The sequence below is a fragment of the Wolffia australiana genome, chromosome 11 (assembly GCF_029677425.1).
Source record: "Wolffia australiana isolate 7733 chromosome 11, ASM2967742v1".
Taxonomy (NCBI): domain Eukaryota; kingdom Viridiplantae; phylum Streptophyta; class Magnoliopsida; order Alismatales; family Araceae; genus Wolffia; species Wolffia australiana.
Window position 1 is genome coordinate 5,963,160 of NC_135845.1, and position 19,749 is coordinate 5,982,908.

General features: G+C 41.1%; 1 protein-coding gene across 1 annotated transcript; it reads right to left on the minus strand.

Annotated features, from left to right (window-relative positions):
* Window positions 1-19,416, minus strand: LOC144709772 (sulfatase and phosphatidylinositolglycan class N domain-containing protein). The gene is made up of 18 exons (XM_078583412.1): window positions 19,091-19,416; window positions 17,623-17,814; window positions 17,400-17,555; window positions 15,615-15,908; window positions 15,063-15,247; window positions 14,904-14,978; window positions 14,728-14,794; window positions 14,255-14,580; window positions 11,392-11,625; window positions 11,124-11,305; window positions 10,191-10,317; window positions 8,561-8,669; window positions 7,790-7,892; window positions 7,523-7,700; window positions 1,485-1,583; window positions 1,346-1,404; window positions 1,053-1,158; window positions 1-242 (listed from the first exon to the last, which is right to left on the minus strand). The coding sequence occupies exons 1-18, from the start codon at window positions 19,308-19,310 to the stop codon at window positions 78-80; spliced, it is 2,877 nt and encodes a 958-aa protein (XP_078439538.1). The 5' UTR covers window positions 19,311-19,416; the 3' UTR covers window positions 1-77.
* Between the last annotated feature and the right edge of the window lie 333 nt (window positions 19,417-19,749).

Genomic DNA, 19,749 nt, shown 5'->3' on the forward strand with positions numbered 1-19,749 from the left:
TCAGGAAACAATAATCTAATTTGAGCCACTGATATACTCTTGAGATAAACACAGAGTTAGTCAAATTCAAATTAAACTTATGTCAACTTCAGCGGCGACCGAGGTAAAGAGTTGACTTTGATATCCCTTGTGTAAACGTTGGTGAGGGCAAACAGAAGCAATATAAACACAACCTGTGCACTCATTATTCCAAAGTGGCTTATGCTATTACCGATCTCCATCCAGCTTCCTGTGTTCTGAACCTGCACGTTTGAAATGAAGCTTGACATTATTCAATTTTAATTATTAACTGCATGATATCAAGTGAAATATTTAGCTATGAACAGATATTAAAATGAAATATTTTCTAATTTCTGATCGAAGAGTTATACTGAATTAATTGGTAGTTTATGTGACTATTAGGGTTTGACTTTGATTGGATAGACCAATCTATCCAACCCACTGGATGAATAGGCCTAGTCGATCAATTGTTATCAATTGAAGATCGATCCAATCCTTAATCAGCTGAGTCCAATGATTGAATCGATAGAAAACGATTGAAGGAAATCCCTTTCGTCCATTCTCATTTTCTAATTTCCAATTTATGCTAAAACAAATAAAATGTAACTATTAATTGCATTTATAAAACCGGCTTAATAGGCCCATCGATCTATCTTTGAACATCCTCTTTATCACAAAGGCCGATTTGATCTGATCTTGATCCGGTTGAGTTGATCGATTGAATCAGCCAATCGATCTGATCATCAATCAAGGTCATTCCACCGATCTGATGAGTTGATCCGATCGCCTACACCTAGTGACAGTTTATGCTTTGGAATTAAATAAAAATAGCTTCAAGGAAATCAGCAGAATATAATTTGAATAATAATCCCCAGCAAAGAAGGTCAAAAGTATTTGGGAAAAGCTAAATTCAGAAAACGGTAAACTTATCTAAATAACAGAACACAGTAGAGATGTAGATAAATCACCCAAATGCCCAATGATCTTTAAGGAGGCTACATGGAATTCAAAAACAAAAAAAAAGGCGCAGAGAGGAGAAGAGGTGAACGTACCAAGAAAAAGAAGTGAATAGTCATAAAATCTGATAGCAAGATGACAAGGAAGTAGAAACCCATTCTGGGAACTCGGATTAGCTTTGTTATGGAACTGAACATGCATCTGTACCAACAACAGAACAAATTATTCTTCTCAATAGAAGAACAGACAGAATATGAAAAATCTTAGGAGGTTAAATAAGTAATAAAGAAAAAGTTTAGAGCAACATTTTTATAAAACTTCATCAATTGCTCAGAATTCAGCGAAATGAAAATCCTCAAAAATTAATCTTGGGGAAATAAAAGCTTACATCACCAGCATGAATGGGATGAATAACTTGAAGATGAGCAAGGCTGCCATAAAAAATGGCTGAATCCAGAAAATTAATATTAGAGGTGGATAGAGCCATATTTGTTTTAACAAGAATAAAATAAGGGATCCATACTTACACTGAATACTGTGACAAATCTGTAAACAGATGAAATCTCAAAACTTGCAATGCTAGCAAAGTTTCCAGTTCCAAAAAATGCAACATTGAACAACACCATCTGCAATCATAATCAAAGCTTGATAACGAAGTGACAAGAACAATGGAAAACCCATAATAATAAAGAATATAGACCTTGACTCCATGGAATAAAATATTGAACAAATGAAATGTCATTTTCTGTGTCATTGTATATCTGGACCAACAAAATGGAATGCTAATGTCCAATGGGTCAAGAAAAAACAATTGAATCATTCTGTAAGATACAGCTATGGGCATAACAATGATTCAATGCACTTTGGTCATTCTGCATTCCTTCCCATAGACAAAAAAGAGGACTTGAGTCTTAAGTTTCCTCCATTAATTTAGTTGTTGTCGGTTTTATTCAGCTTCCTCCTCCCTGTGTTCTCTAGACACATGTTATGTTTAGGGTTTGACACAGCCCTAAAAGAAACACCAATAGTCATTTCTTGTGTTGCTTTCACTAGTTGTATACACTGGTTTACACAAAGTGGGCCTGGACCTGTCTAGTTCAAGCAGACGTAGGCCCATCTAAAGAGAAATATAGAAAATAAAAACAGCAGGACAATTATAAACCGTGGCCCACTTACATAGCTCGCTTACTATAGAAGTAATACAAACTAATAATTGTATTTCCTTTTTTTTTTAATGCTAATAATTGTATTTCCTACTCTCATCAATAATTGAGACACAAATCAAACCCCTGGAACATATCTACTTGACCAGATAAGAAGACCCACCTTTCCCTGGTCAGCCTAAATCAGGCCTACGTGGAAGAGGGACAGATGACGGGTAATGATACAACCATTGAACGTGAAGAAGGGTTTTTATGTAATTTTGCCTTCATGATAGTTTCTTTTCAATATATGTACCTGTTCCCAAGGAGAGTAAGGACGAAGATGAAACTAGGGTTTGGCAGATGTTGGAGAAATTGTCATTGTCATTGACTTTGACGAGTCCTCATAGTCATCCAAAAAGTTGAAACAAACATGTGTGACGATCACAATGACAAGATGGCCTTATCATTGTCATCATGACATGGATGAATGTCACACCATCCACGTGCAAAGACTTAGCTGCGGCAGCCAAGTCAGATATATCTTGGCAGAAATCATCGTAGGGCTGCAGAAAAAATTCCATATGAATACATTTGTATCTAAGGCTGTTTTAGTCACTTTTCCGTTGGGGGATTTCCGTCATTTTAGCCTATGAGGATATTTTGGTAAATTCCCTTCATATGTATTGCCCATTAAATAAGTCAGCCCTCTCTATAGGGGGGCAGTTAGGAAGTCATACCAAGTTACTGTTTCCCCAGTCTGTCTCCCCCGTAGAATGTCCATCCCGCTGGTATCCCATCCCTGAGCAACATTTATTTCACAAGGTTCTCTCCTTTTTTATCGGCCATGATTTTACTGTCATTATTCCCCTCTTTTCATGTCCTCTCAATGATGAGAAGCTGTTACTATTATTAGAAGTTGGGACAGCAAGGGATCGAAGCCAACACAAAAGACTAATGTTGGTGATGGCATGTGAGAGGCACAGAAACAGTGGCGGGGGAGGCACCACGGGCGGAGGAATCATCATTGTCATCCCTGGCTGTGGACAAGTGATAAAGATGATGACGACTCACCATTTTTGTCAATAAAAAGGAACATTTCTTGAAACACGTAACTGATGCAGCAGTGAAGGAGAAAATAACCAGGGTGATAAGAACCTCTGTCTAGGTTTGTATCGGAAGGAGGGTAGAGGGCGAGGCGAGGTAGACGTTCCCGGGGTAGGAGAGTCAAACGGGAATGATAGAAGGGGTCGAACAGATGGGGCAGGGATCGACCAGGGACGAGCCGCCTGATGACGTGGTGAAGGGTTGACGATCGCGGGAATGGGGATCATCGGAGACTAGAAGAGAACCGAACGGCAAGGGTGGGGATCGGATTGGAGGGGAGCCGGCTGACGATCTGGTGAGACAATCACGGGGATAGGGGATCGCTGGACGAACAAGGGGACGGGACCGAGACAGGGAGGATCGAGATAGTGAGCCAAGAGGCCGATCTTACCATAAGTCTTGACTGCCCTCCTCAAGGGAAGGCTACACATATTTATAAGAAAAGGAAGCAATCTACCCTAAACATGAAATGACTAAAATACCACTAGTGGACTAAAATGCCTAAGATACCCTTGGGGGTACAGGATGGTATCACAGGGCAGAGCCGATTTGACAGCATAGATCCTCCTGAAGAGGTAAAGATGCTACTCCCAACCGGTAGACGCCACTGCAATGCTGGTAACCAGGGATCCTGGGATATCTATCTTTATCTCTTGCATGTTCACCATCTGGACTGATTTTCTGTAGGATAATTTGGAGTTGTTGATTAGCCTTTTACCAAGTTCAGCTCATGCTTCCACATGTTTTGTTTGTAGATCAATTGCCAAAGGCAGTCTCCCACAAGATTCTCATCATGGTGATTCTCGCTACAATAAGGAATTTTTGTAGCTTGGTTGTCTTGATTTTTGGGAGCCTTCTTTTCGCTGTATCATGGTGCTACGCATTACAAATTATTAGGAGATTTATCAAACAAAGAAATAGGGAGAAGAGAAATAGGAGGCAAATGATGAAGACTTCAGGCCTGGGAGGGTGAAGCAGCTGATAGAGAAGGATAAGAGAAAATATTGCTCTTAAAAAATTCCAAAAAGCTGCCTTCTCCTCTGGGTTGGCCCCCAGCTCATATTAGGTTGTGGACTTTTGGACTGATTTTGTGGGATAAGTTATAAGTAGGGCTCTGGGCCAGCATCATAATGACATGAGAGTCTTGAACCCTTAAAAGGTTGCAATAGTATTCTGGTCAAGGAGCTCCGGCATGAGAACTACAGGCTGGAGAGAATGAATCATGCCTACTTGGTTCTGCAGCCAATGTGGCAAGGGCCCGTCCATGTGGGGGATTTCTAGCCTATTTTGCTATCTAATTTAATATACCTGATATTTGCAAAGGTTTTGACCCACAAGCTAAGGCAGGTGATATGGGAGCTTGTTGGACCATTTAAATCAGTCTTAATTCCAGGCAGACAGCTAGCAGATGGTGCAGTGGAAGTAGCAGAGATCCTTGATAGGATCCTCAACCTATTTAGTGGTAGTTTTGTCATGTTAGCCCATAGGGGCATTTCAGTCATTTGGAAATTATGTATTTCCTTTAAATAGGGATGCGCTCCCTTTAGGAGGACAGCCAAGAAGAAGAAGATGAAATAAGTGTTCTCGTCTCCCTCTCCTCGTCTAGGTCTGTCCTCCCTCTCTCTCCCTCTATGATCCCCCTCCTTGTGATCGTCTCTACCTCACCGCATCTCCAGGCGGCTCATCCCCTGCTGATCCCTACCCCCCTCTGCTCGGCCTCCTCTCCGATCCTTCCCATTTCTCCTCTCTACCCTGGGAACTTCTACCTCGCCTCGTCCTCTACCCCCCTTCTGATATGAGCCTAGATCCAGGTAAGGAAGGAAGACGGAGTGTTTCATGCGAAAGGTAGACTTTCAAATGCATATGACTCCCATGCCTGGGACTTCCTAAGCAGTGAAGAGCCTATTCAGCAGAATGGGTGTGGTGGATTAAATGATGTGGCTCGTCCCATTCCTCTGTGTTGGTGAAGAGGTGCCTTGGGGGATGGCTTCAACCGTGGGAGGGGGGGTGTAGAGCAAGGATGCCTCTTCACACCATTGCTGTTTGTCCTGGCAATAGATGCCCTTGCATATAAGCATGACTCAGGCTTGTTCTAACGGCCTACTACAGAGCTTTCAAACCCCAAGCTTCCCAGCAGGTATCCTTTTACTGCAGTATACTGCAGATACCCCATTCTTCATAGATGGATAAGTGGAGGAGGCCAAGAGCCTATCCAGCCTGTTAGACCTTTTTGTAGACTGTTCGGCCTTTCATAACAACCACATAATCAGTTTACCACGGATTTGAGTAATAGCTGAAGGACCATATCAACCACAGCAAATCAGTTTACCACAGATTTGAGTAATAGCTAAAGGAGGAATCCCGATGCTCCAAGGCCCTAGGGACACCAATTTGGACATTAACCATGAGGTACCTGGACCTACCTTTCTTCAGTGGTCATCTTAAGACCACAGACTGGCAGCAATCTTTGAGAAGATGGAGTGGCGGTTAGAGGGGTGGGAGGCCATAGTGCTGCCAAAGGGGGATTGCCTCGTGCTGTTTCAATCAACAATTTCTGTGTTTCGCATCTTCCATCTCTCAAACTCGAAGCTTCAAATGTGAAATGACAAGAACCTCTAAAGCTTTACAAGGAGATTTTTTGGAAAGGTTCAGGGTTGGAGGAGAGGAGGGATGACCCCAATATCTTGGGCCATGGTAGGCAAAGCAGTCAACCAGGGGGAACTAAGGGTCTTACAGCTTCACGATATGAATCCCACCGTTCTGACCAACTGGGTGGGAAGATGTGCCCATAAAGCTTTTGAAGTACAACTGAAGTCCATGGATGGAATTGGTGCTGTAAAGTTGGGGGCAGCTCCGCTTTCTGATATCTGCTGATTAACTGGTCAGCTCAGGACCCTCGATGAGAAGAGTTCCCTCTTCTCTTTGCCCCTCTTTGGATTCCTTAGCTCATGGTTCTGGATTGTTGGGATGGCACATGGAACCCACTCTCCAAAGGGTGGATGAATCAGCAGATGCAGCAATTCCTACAACGTTTGAGATCTTCAAACAGCTCATAAAGTGGGTGGATATGATCTGAGATAGCCTTCCCTAATCAGGAAGGCTATGAGCATATTAGATAAAGACACACAGATGAATCAATTACCATTACACATGCTGCGTCATAGGGGAGCAAATGATCCACACAAAAGAGGGATTGTTTAGGTGGCTGCTCCTTAGAGGAAGACTGGTGAGGCAGGCCCTCTTGAAGAGATGGTTCTTGGAAGCTCCGACAAAGTGCACCTTGTGCCGAGGGGCGAAGAAGGCTGTTCCCATCTTTCCTTCCAATGTCCTTTTGCCCAGGCATTATGGGCCAATCAACCAACCACGGGTGGATGTCACTGCAGAGAAGGCCTTTTGAGACACCTTATGGGGTGGGGTATTAAAAGGGGGGCGGGAGGTGGGGGGGATTGCTGTTCATGGTGCTCTATCCTAGATAGCCGCATTGCAACGAGGTTATATTCAAAGGATGGTGTTTCTGCATGACTTGGTGAGTCTTTTCCAGTTTAGTTCAGAGGGATGTGAGTGGAAGCTGTTGAGACCCCTTGGATCCCATGAGTAACTATAGTTCCACATTTTAATTATATCAGGAGGATCCCCAAGCTCGGTTGACCTTTCCCTCTTTCTTTAAAAAAAAGTAATCTGATCTAGGTACATATTATTTTTTTTGCACATATTTAGGAATAAATTATCCAACAATTTTCAGTATCGATCACATCTCCTTTCATTTTGCCTAGGTTTGCCCAGCCACTCACATGAGTTTCAATTAAAAGTAACTTCGAAGTTCACTTCATTAGGTTGAACACAGCACAAATGTCTGTTAATGAAGAGAATCTCATAGGGGCACTTTTACGATATTAAAAACGACAGGAAGGGTAAAAAATACAGGTACTGTAAATAAAACTGGGGTAAATGAGTATGCTGCCATTTGGTAATAAAGATACAAGCATACTACAGAAATATGGAGTGAAAAAAAAACACAGCCAGGGATATGATCTAAACATGGAAAGTATAATGATCTTCCTTAACCTTGAAACTAGATATCATGCAACTAAGGCACAGAAGAACAAGCTATCAAGCAAATTCTTGAATGACAGAGCCCAAATATCAAATTTTGAAATAACTTTCACGTCCTATATCAATAGCTCTGAAGTAACAATGTCAAAAGTACTATCCCTTTATTCTGTGTTGAGGCTGAGCCAGAATTTAAAATATCTTTTGGAGAGATAAAAGGAAAATGTGAACAGAAAAGTAAACAGGACTGGATAAAAATGACTCACAAACGTTAATGGAACTCTTAGGTCTGAAAGATGAAGACATCTTTCATGGTCTGTGTGGCTGAGACTTTGACCTTTGCTTTCAACTCGAGAGACAACCGTTGGATTCATGATCACACACTCAACTACTATCCAACCCATAAGAACAAGAGATAGTGCGCTGTAGAAGACTGCTTCATAACTGAAATATCACAAATAAGATAACCATAAAAACAAATTTACATTTAAGGACTCGAAGCATTTCAAGGAAGAGGAAAGAAGAAAGATTACCCGATGCACAGTAGAAGAAATGGGGGAGCAAAACCCATAAAAATGGAGATGAGGCGAGGAAGGATGTTGCTTGATGATAGTAATGGGAGTAAAAGAGAAACACCTATAAAAGATAAGATCATTTGAAACAAAGTTAGTCAGTCCAAAATCCATTAGAAATAAACCAAACTTCGCCAAAATCAAGCAATGTTTTGATACAACCATAGAATTCATAGTAGTGAGAGAAATTGATCAACTAGAGAAGTTAATATTTGAAGACTAAGGAAAAATAAAAAATAAAAGATAATAAATGCCACACATATGATTCTAATCTTAAGGCAGAAAATGTGATGAGTTAAAACATAAACCAGTTCTATGCTCATTCTCTTGTGGCAGCAGACAGGCTTCTGATGGCAATGGTTTGAGTCAGCAAAAAGATATTTTCTATTCCATCTTGCTGGCTTAAAATACCAGCCAATAACACAGTTCGGTGGGCCCAACTTATCACATGACTTGTTCCTCGAACAAGTCACGTTATACGGAATTACATGGGCCATTTATAACTGTGGCCCTCATACACTAATTAAAAAAGATCAAAACGACATGGGCCACTTATAACATGTGGCCCATTTACAGACAAATAGTAGAAAGACAAAGAAACATTCAACAAAGACACATAGAAGAAATGTCTCTAATCAACATGAAGATCCTATTTGATTAGCATAACTTGATCTGTAGAGTTATTTCAAAATGATGAAATTTATGACACAAAGCTAAAAAAGGTAAAAGTACCTGTAAGGAGCCAATTTGTTATCTGATGCCACAAAAGCAGTTCCCTCTTCTGAGATCTGTGAGAAGTTGAAACCCACACCATAACGGATGACAGCAACACCATTATCACCTATCTCACCAAAGGAATCGAACAACTTTACCACTAAACAATGTCAGGAAAAAGAGGAAAAAATCATCACAAAACCCCATCCAACATCACATATCCAATGGAACTATATCTCATAACTTACCAGTATTCCAAAGCAAAAAAAAAGAGGGAAAATCACACCAACCTTGATCTAAAGAACTATTTGGGAGGGGGAAATAAGGGGTCAACAGGAGGCCCCCGGGATTGACCGGGGACAAGCTGCCTGAAGACATAGTGAAGGATTGACCATCACGGTGACGGGAATCATTCAAGACTAGGAGAGAACCAATCAGGGAAAGCAGATATCATTATGGAGGGGAACTGCTTGAAGACCCTGTGGGCCAATTCTGGGGTAGCAGATTGCTGCACAGTTTAGGGACCGTACAGAGATGGAGAGGATAGAGATGGGGAGCCAAGTGGCTGTTCTTGTATTGATTCTTGGCTGCTTTCTTAAAGGGAGGGCTACATAAAATGAGCATAAAATGAGCATAATGCTCCTAATAGGCTCAAATGCTAACCAATTTTTTTTTGAAAGATAAAATGCTAATGATATCTGTCTGTATATAGAATCATATCATAAAACCATCCCAGAACATCCAATTTCACATATCTGACCAAATAAACCAAATGCGAGTGTGAAAGCCAAACTTATCTCTTTCTATTAGGCTCTTGGACCGAGGAAATTCTAAAAAAATCTAGAAGTTCAGGTTCCAAATGTGTCAAGCATTCCAGAAGGTTCAACCCTATCCTATAAATATATGTGTTTGATAGGATCCTTTCTTTTGAAAGATGTGTTTGATAGGATCCTATATGGGATGTATCGTCTCCGATGTAATTTGATGATAAAGAGGGTTCCTGGGATGAAGAGGACAGCAGGAATGGTCAGGGAGAGGCTGAGCAGAGGGGTAGGGATTCGTGAGGATGACCCGCTTGAAGCTGCGGTGCAGAGGAGAACGATCATGAGGGACGGGGATCGCAAGAGAAGGGATGAGGCCCAGACGCAGAGGAGAGAAAGGACAAGTACTTCCAATAGCAAATACTTCTCTGGATAAAGGGAGGGCACCCTATTTAAAGGGAAACATGCGTAAGGGAAAGGACATGACTACGCCTAAGGGGAAATTAGGGGATTAGGGATCATATCAGTGTGCCATTTTAATTAGAAATTATGAGGGAGTCCTGATTTGCAAGCCCAAACTTGAGTTCTAGGGCAGCTAGGGCCTTCCTGCACTACCCTTCATTTTCTCCTATCTCTCTCCATTTGGTCAAATGTTTAATAATCACCAATCCAAACATCAGGTAAAATTTGAAAGTTCATCCCGAAAGATCATCCAATATTGCAAATCCAACCAAATAAATCACATTGGTTCGAAAACTCAAGACGGAAATGTAAAACCAGAAGAACATCTCAGTATTCAAAATTACTATACTAAATGATAGTCGTGAAAATTTGTGCAAATAAAATATCTGAAAAATTAAGAAGAAATGAAAAAGTTTTCTTCATACCTGAAAGCTGAAGAGCCATAGTTCTTGTGGCCTTATCGGAGATGACCATATCTTGTCATTTTTTCCAAGGAACTGAAGCAACATACCAGCAAGCCCGACTAGAATAATAATAGCTCCACTTGCGATACTATAAAACAATTAAAAAACCAAAGATCAGGGATGGTCTGACAAATTAAATGTAGAAATTCTTAATCGAAGAGTAGAAATATTGGGACTTAAACGAAGATGGAACAAATAATAAAATAAAATAGAAATTGGATCCGTGCTTACAAAATTGAAAATAATAAATAGCAAAAAATTTAAGGAAGTATTTCTTAGCAGAGAAAAAATAAATGAAATGGAGATGAATCATAGGATCGGGAACAGATTGCTGGGACTTGGACCGAGTTATACAGATTGCTGCACATAACATTGCAGACCAATGTTGCAGTCAAGGATATGAAGAATATGGCATGCTGCACACTGCTACGATCCGCATCTTATCAAGGAGTAGTTTGGTTTTTTCATCCCTCTAAGAGCATTTTTAATAATTTCCTTTTAGGACAGTTTCCATTTAAATATATCTATACCTCCCATGGGAGGGCAATCAAAAAGTAACAATCAAGTAAAGTTGCAGTCCCTGGTTTCTCCACTCCTCTGTCTCAGTCCCTTTGATGCCCAATGGTGATGCCCCCCATAACCATCTCTACTTCATGATATCCTCAAGAAGTTTCCTTCATACTAATCCCTACCATCTCTGTCTGATCCCTCTACTTCCTTTCCTTGAAACAAACTGCTGAGTTCGTATCACACACCTCCTGTGCAGAGATAGCGACAAAGAAATCATCGGCATGCATAAACAGGTGAGACCGAAAGTCCCTATCGTTGTACCAAAAAGACATATTGTTGATACAATCTCAGGAGAGAGAGACAGAGAGACAGACAGAAAATTACACAAGTCCCGTGTTTTCTGGAATTTCTGCCGGCATCAAAGTGAATGCGGACAAAAACCAGCAAGAAGCACATAAAAAGATGGCAGCATAAGGCCTTCCACGGTAAAGAACATATGAAGAGGCAGAAGCTCCACCAATAATGAAAAACATAGTGTATATTTTCCTCTCAGAAAAACTATATACCTGAAAAATTAAAAGAAACGTTGAACCATAAACTCAAGGAACATAACTTCATAAAAATGAAAGTAGTTAAGTAATATTAGGCATACCAATAACTCGACGATGAACAATGCCACTAAGAAAGCACAACATAATTTGATAAGTGTAAACCATCTTTTCCCTGCTAAACTTCTCCATGCAGCCACTATAAATTGGACATTGCCAAAAATATGTGCCCACAAAACTATAGTCCCAGCAGAATAAGCATGATATAGAACTGGAGACTTTTCCAGGAGCAAAACAAGCGAGAAAAGTCCGGTCAACAGGAAGCCACCAAGAAAGGCCTGATACAATAAAAAGAAGTTTATTCGCAAGCAGAAGCTGCAAGCTTTTTGAGGCACGAAAAGACTTAACAGAAAATATTCTCAAAAATTGACAATTGTAAATGATGTCTGACAGGTTTTCAATGACATAGCATTCCTTGTAACTCTAATCCACTTTACTCTTGTTGAAAAGATTCATCGAAAAAATATATTCATAAGCTACAAATTTCTACCAGCAAGCGCGTTCATTGAACAAGAAAAGTACAGAAATGTTGAAACCAAGGAGAACCAAAATAAGCAATAATTTAGATTGAGAAAACATATAGCAGTTGAAACTGTTTTCTCAAGGTGTATCTCTGTCATATTTTTTGCAGCTTTTATGGAGGCTCTTGCATGAAAGGATTTCTCAAACAGGCGTCCAGTTGAGACTGAGTCCCCTGTAGCATCTCTGCTCGTACTTCTGATCTCTTCTGTCATTCCACATACAATTTATAAAGAGATCTGTCAAACTAGGGTTTGTAATTTGTTATCTCCAATTAATCACAATGGCAGGTCGGTTTCAGCACCAGCTACAGGGGAAGAAGTAAAAAGTCGAAATAATGAAGTGATATGGGCCCAGGAGAGGACAGCCTAATATCAGGTACGTGAGTGACACACTAAATGCCTACATCTGATGGGATCAAGTTCCACCACATGTGCATAGTCTCCAGAATCAGAGACTGACATTCACATGCAAATGTCAAATGGATGATTTTGGCAATTGAATTGAAAGCTAGATTACTGCATGATATTGGCAACTATGTACATCGTACATGGTTCGGCTTCCAAACCCTTTGTCACTTTGGTTTTAGAATTGTTTCTTCAGGGTTCAGGCCCTGACCCAGGCCTGCAACCATTGTTATTTCTATATTTCTCTCTCTATCCATCTCTTTCTACCTTTCTAATATCAATTCTAATGTAAACCTACAGGAGGTCTCTAGCACATCAAGATTGAGCACATGTGATGTTGATACAAAACTGAGGCTTTTGTATCATGAAAGAGATACAGAGGACAATGCACTGACAGAAGGGGCATCGGCAAGGAAGGGGTTACAGAAGAGCAAACATCAACAGTAGGCTGTCACATTGGGCTGCACATTGTCAAGAGAGGAAAAATGTCAAATTGGCTCTTTCTTGCCCTCCTAAAGGGAGAATAGCTTATTTAGAGGGAAACAGATATAATGGAAAATGACTAAAATGCCATCATGGGACTCAATGGGTAAATATGTAATACATAAATGCATTCATAACTGGCCAATAAGCAGAATGAGAGCATTATTATGGGACCGGAGGTGGATATGGTTTTGAAGATCCTGAAGGACAATTAAAGACCCTGGTTGGACTGGGGGAGGCACATGGCGCTGGTCAGAGGGCATCGACATTCTGGCAGGGTATGAGGCAGGTACTCCCTCAAGTCTGAGAATTTTTTGGTGCCAAACCAGGGGATGGTTCTACATTTCACTATTGGGTGGGGTGCTCGACACAAGCCCGTTCACACACAGAGTTACCATGCCTATTCGCCCTTTCATGGAATCCTAATGCCATAGTTTGGGATTGTTGGGATGCCACATGGAATCCACTGTTTGTTGGCAATCTGTCAAACCAGAGGGTAGAGGACTATAACAGAATGCAGCAGGCATTATTACATCCGAGTCCCTTGAGTAGGTTACAAGATGGTTAGTTGGGGCCAGGCATATCCTTCTCAGTCTAGGGAGTATAAGAGCGGATCAGGCACCGATAAAGTGAGGAGCCATTCGTCATAGGTGCATTGGAGTTACATGGAAACAAAAGATCTGCCTAAAAGTGAGACTGTTCAGTTGGTTGCCCCTTAGAAGAAGACTGGTGACAATGGTTGTCAGGAAGAGATGGCTCTCAGATTTCTCAGAAGAGTGCACTCTGTGCACAAGGGAAAAAGAAGACTTCCCTCGTCTCTTCCTTTAATAACCTTTTGTCAGGACAGTGTTGACCAGCCTCAACCACAGGGGTGGATGTCTCCTCAGAGGTGGTATTATGGAACTCCCTACCAGTCAGCATATCTAGGGGGAAGAGGAGCAGGGTCAGTTCTTTGTGTTGCTCTGGGCAATATGGCTGTACCATAACAAAGTTATTTTTAAAGAATGGAGGCATTTTTGGACAGTATCGTACAAGACGTGGCGTGTCTATTCTCATTTGGGTTAGTTAAGACTTGAAGTTATAGTGTGGCGATCCTTCAGTCCACGTGCATATTTAAAACTTTATGCATTAATCAAATGGAGAGGATATCAATCTCGGGTGTCCTTTTTTTCAAAAAAAAGAAATCAATCTAGGGTGTCCTCCCACTCATTTTTTGAAAAAAATAATGAACACATGAACGATATTTGACATTATGAAATTATGTCAATTGTTGACCTAGGCGTGACATATACAACATAAGGTAAATACATGTGATCGTGACACATAAGTTCTTTACCTCCTTCACAGATCAATAAATAAGCACTTAGAGCAAGAGATAAATAGGAACAAGATGAATCTAGCAAAAGCAGAGGTGATAAAAAATTTTAAAAATTAGGCTCAGAAATAAGACTACAAAAAATATTTTATTTCGCAGAAATTCTACTATTGAAGGTTTCACCTCTTTCTGTACAGTCCAAGTTCCGTAATCATATTTTTCTGAGAAAGTAAGATTCTGCAGTGATGTATATGACTGTAGAATATGAAGAAAAAGATTGACAATCCAGCCAATGTATCCAAGTGTAATGAAGGTCATCAGCAACAACCAATCATAAGTTTGGAAGTAGTGTAAACCAGCTAATGCCAAGTTTCTGAGATCCTGAGACATCATCAACGCTGCTTCATAGTTACTTTGAGAGATCAGATCTTCAATCTGCTTCAAAATGAATCCATAGTTTTCGAGCGGCTTAAATGGCTTGAAATGCAGGGAGCTCGACTGCTTGACGTCTAAAAAATAGGATCAAGGAGGCACAGTTATAGCTGCAATGTATAATAGGATTATAGTTATAGGGAAACAACTGGACTATTTCTGCAAATAATATGTTCCCAAGGGAGCCTAAAGCTTCTACAAAGACACTTTATTTAGGAGGCTACCAGACTTTCTGAGGAATTGATTGAGAATCTGCTTGGTGTTTGACAAAGTGACCTCTGCTTCATCTCGCTTTGCAAAATAAACACAAGATAAATAATCATTAGTTACGACAAAAGGAACATAATGTCTCATTTAAAGGTTATCCATGACATTGCCATATGGAAAAGTCAAGACCGACCTTATTGAGGTTTAAGAATGCTGTTGGCAAACTACCAACAGAATTGACGGGGCATGGACTGCCAATTAACGTAGACTGCAAAAACATAAGGGACAAGTCAACGAAACACCATTTTCAGGGAATGAAATGAGATCATTTGAAAACAGAAATCAATCTAACCATCAGAGGTGCTATGTCAGCCTGATTCACATCAATTCTTTCAACATCATCAAGATTCCAGTTAGCAGGTGTCAGACGATGGTCAGATTGATTTTTATGAGACAACAGGCTAGGATTCCGGATACCAGCACCCCAGACTACAAGAGGAGTCTCTGTGTTCGTTGGGTGGCCATCTCCATGACTTCCTGCACACGAATCCATTAGCTAGAGAAGATAATATAGATAGGTAATTTTGCCAGGGGATCTTTTTATTTTGCGAAATGTTTGCGTTAATTTAGCTCTTTAATCATTACAAAAATATATAAGTGATCGTTAGGCATCACTGCCCAGGGTTTCAGAAATGGTAACTGGAGTTTTACACTTTTACAGTATGAGACTGTATTCTTCAAAAAATTCGAGTAAGAAGTCCAAGAACACTGATCAAAAAAATCCAAAGGAATTGTTCAAATTTTCTTCCAAAAATCCTAGAAGTTCCTCTGGATTCAGCGCAGATAAATGTGAGATCAGACAAAAAATGTAGCGTGAACATAATTGAGAGGATCATTTATAAACCTTTATCACTTATTCCATGGTCTGCTGTAAAGATATAAGCTGTCCGATCATCACCATAGTAATCTTCAAAAAGACTCTGTACTCTTTGAGCAATGCTATCAACAACTCTGACGTTGTTTGAATAAATTTCAGAATGCGGACGGTGAGCATGACCATTAGTATCACAACCAAGCAAATGCAAGAAAATGACAACTCTTTCCTGCATAAGCTGATCCTTCAATGTGGAGTCCTTATGTGATCGACGCAGAAGGTCATGAAACTGATCAAAAGACCATTCATCCAAGAAAGAAGCATCTGCAAGAAATATCAATCAGTTGCATATACAAAACATTCTTACTCGAGTGTTTCATCATTTTATTTCACAATGATGTCAATTGAAAGTCTACCATTGGCATGGGGCATTAACTCACAAAACCATAAGAATAAAAGAGTGGGAAAAGGAATTAAAATTCAGCATGAGACACCATTCCATGGCATTGATAATCAGAGTGGAAAAAGTTGACAGACTAACTCACTCATGGTATTTTGTTTGAGGCAACTATGATGAAACAAAAGGATGAACAATATAATGGCACAGGATCAACGATAAAACCATAAGAATGACTTTAGTACCAAGAAAAAGTTGAGAACTGGTCTCATAGTATTAACAACATCAAGCTATCCGAAACCGCTTAAGTATCCTTCCACTAGAAATTCGTTTGTTCCATTAAGATAAATTAAAAATCCATGGACAAAGAAGATGAAATGCTGGTCTCAATGGACTTGATACGTTAAAAAGGAAAAATATGAAAAGAAAGACAGAAGACATGGTATCAACAAAAAAAATCATTGCTCGAAGCATTAAAGGGATGTCGCTTGAGAACTTCAAAAGGCGTGTCGATCCACTAAATAAAGGGGTGTAGAAAACCGATTTTTCATTGATTTATTGCAATGCATCCATCATCTCCGTTTTTGTGTGCCATAATGTAATACAGCATAAGTCTTTCAAACCCCAATTGTCACCTTCCCCTTCAAGAGCAAGCTAGTATTTTTTAAGGACCCTAACATGGGCAGACCAATAAAACTAATGTTGCCATGAGGCCTTTTTTGGATTTCTTCCTGCCCTAGCTCCAGAGTGGTGAGGCTTCTATCTTGACACAAGTGTGAACTCCCCTTGACCTAACCCTAGGTCGAGGAGAGAGAAGAGACAAGGGAGAAGGATGAAACAAAAACGAGATTCATTCACTAGGTTTTCCTGTGTTCCCTTATAAAGTGGGTCCACAGGAAGGTTACATACATTGGGCTTATGTTCCGATAACGGGCCTATTACATAAAGAGACAAAAATAAAGAGAGGTAAAAATAAATAGAACTCCAGAGTGGTGAGGCTTCTATCTTGACACAAGTCATGAAGCAGAATGGGAGACAGGGTGAGCGAGAAGAGGGATAAAGTGCCCGAGATCACAGAAGGAAGATGACGACTCACCATCGTTCTCTAGTCACTTTCTCTCTATTTTTAGTCTTTCCGCTGAAGAGAACAATGTTGACTCATCCTCATCCTCCTCCATCTGCGGCTGGGATGACCATGATGATGACCATTTCATCATCATCATTCTGACCATATAGGAGGACGAGGAGGATTTGACCTCATCCTCGTCCATTGCAGATGACAAACTTGTCATCACCCTCAAATCCTACAGGGGGTAGAGTGCCTCAACCATAAGAAAAATGCAATTCACAACCATTTAGCAGCAGCATAACCTCATATGAACAGTTCAAAACAAATCTCAAATGAAATGGACGATAACCTGAAGCAAAATCTTCAAATTCGGGGGGATAGGAAGCCCAGGTTGTATGATTGATATTCCCACAAAATATTGGAATGACACCTGGGCTACCGAAGGCAAAAACATGACTACTCCGGTTGAAAACTGAATCGAACTCCACTGGATTAGCTTTCCAACCTGAAAAGCATAATTTCTCTTAGTCTTCCAAGAACATATGAACAGGGAATCAAAATCAACAATGCACCCTTGGTAATAGCGCTGGGGTCTTCATAAAAGCCTGCGATGAGAGAGACATGTCCCGGCCTTGATTCTGTGGGAGGTCGAGCATGGGAAATCCCCCACCTTCCCTTTTCTCTTATGATGCTTCGAAGAAATTTTGCCCTGAACTGTCCATCAGAGTCTGGTCCGAAGAGTTTGTCGGCTCGAAGGCCATCACCTGCATCAACATCAAAATCAAAGAGAAGTTCAACTCCTCAACAATGAACTCCTCAAAGAGAAGTTCCCACAAAATAGTATGGTTCCGCCTGTGCAGATGATGATGGTGTGTGATGCCGATGTTGACGAGTGGTTCATGATTCTTTAACTAAAATATAGTGAAAATGACAGTTGAGGTTGACCGAGGGGATCAACCATCTGTGGTGCCCCATAAATATCAAACGTGATTGAGTCAAAGTCACTGTCAGCCGTCCACCAAACATTAGACAGCCTCATTATCAACCTCAAAAAGGGTCAATGACGTTGATACTAACTCATGTGCAAAAGTGTGTGCTATAAGAATAGTAGGCACCACTAGAAAGAGGGTTCAACACGTCCTGATGAAGATGATGTGCGATAAGGGGTTGGGGATCAATTGGAATTACTGATCGGATTGCTCCTTGTTTACAGTCCGATCGAAATCAAGCGAGAGTGATTTGATCAGATATGACGAGTGATCATCAAATTGAAACAATCCGATCTCCCTCATCATCGATCACAATATAGGGCATTGTGATCGATCCGTTTGAGCGCAATGATTGTACACGATCGAAAAAACACAACTGATTGCCCCCATGTCTGCCCTCACGCTGCAGCAAATACAGTGGATCCAACTGACTCGATCGATCGGCCTGACCAATTCGATCACAATCTGTCCTCGCCATTGGATCGGTCACATCAATCATGATCAAATGAATCAGATCGATCGGCACAACCAATCAGATCACAATTACAATCACAGTAACGCATAACGATCAGATAAATCGTAATTTCCAATCTGATCCGACCCCAGACCCCTATATATGATGTTGACGATGACACTGACAAATGTTTGACATCACGGTCAACCGTCCAGAATAAACCATGATTTCGTCAACGATTTTTCATTCACAATCTGGGTCCTCGTGATCTTTCATTCACAACGCTATCATCACGTATAAAGGGATGATGATGTTGACGTGACTGTCAGTTTTTAAACTAAAATTTAGCAAGAATGACGGTCACGCCATCGTCAACCGTCTACTTCGATCCCGTCAACTTCACCATTAACCATCTATCTCAAGCCAACATTATTGCCATCGTCAACGAAAATCAACCATGATTTCGTCAACAGGACCGTCAACCAGCATAAATTCAGCATCATCTACCACATAGAGAGACGATGCCGTCGACGCAAACGCAGAAATCGAACCCTAATTGGGGAAAAAAACAGAAATCGGAGAAGAAGAAGAACTTGCCGACGATGAGCACGAGGCGCCTGGCGGGGGCGGCGATGCGCTGCGGGACGGCGTCCATGCCGTGGACGACGGGGCTCTTGAAGTAGATGTCGAAGATGCTCAGCATGAACACCGCGTGAAGCGCGATTCCCGCCACGACCAGCCACATCTCCCGACGCCGGAGCCGCCATCGCCGTTCTTCGAAGCTGTACGCAGCGGAGGAAGCGCCGCCGACCGCCATTATCGCCGATCTCGTCGGCGGAGATGAAGAAATTGGATTGGAATTTGCCCCCAGGTTCGAAGCTTGAGCTCCGCCGATGGCCTGGAAGCGAGGAAGAGGACGATTGGTCAAATCAGTGTAAAGTTTGTGTTATTTTAATTTAATAAGCTAGACTGAAGAAGGAAATTATTCGTCGTCGTGGTCGTCATCGTCATTTAAAAAATTCGTCATCGTCTTCAGCTTGGTTGATGGTTAAGATTTCGTTGTATAGTGCAGGGACGCGGACGGGACGGTAATTTCATCCGTGAACGAAAAAGTGGTCCCGTTCAGGACTTCGAACGATTGACGGGACGAAGAATCATCTGCCCGTTCCCGGGGCGTACTGATTGCTTTGTCCATTGATGAAATAACCATCCCGTCCGGGACCTTGGACGGGAGACGGAACGGTTATTCCGTCCGA

Coding starts and splice junctions, on each gene's coding strand:
- LOC144709772 (XM_078583412.1), bottom strand. CDS start 19,310: ATGGCGGTCGGCGGCGCTTCCTCCGCTGCGTACAGCTTCGAAGAACGG. Junction 11,306..11,391: donor TGTTCATCGTCGAGTTATTG/GTATGCCTAATA, acceptor TTAATTTTTCAG/GTATATAGTTTTTCTGAGAG. Junction 243..1,052: donor CTATTCACTTCTTTTTCTTG/GTACGTTCACCT, acceptor TCAAACGTGCAG/GTTCAGAACACAGGAAGCTG.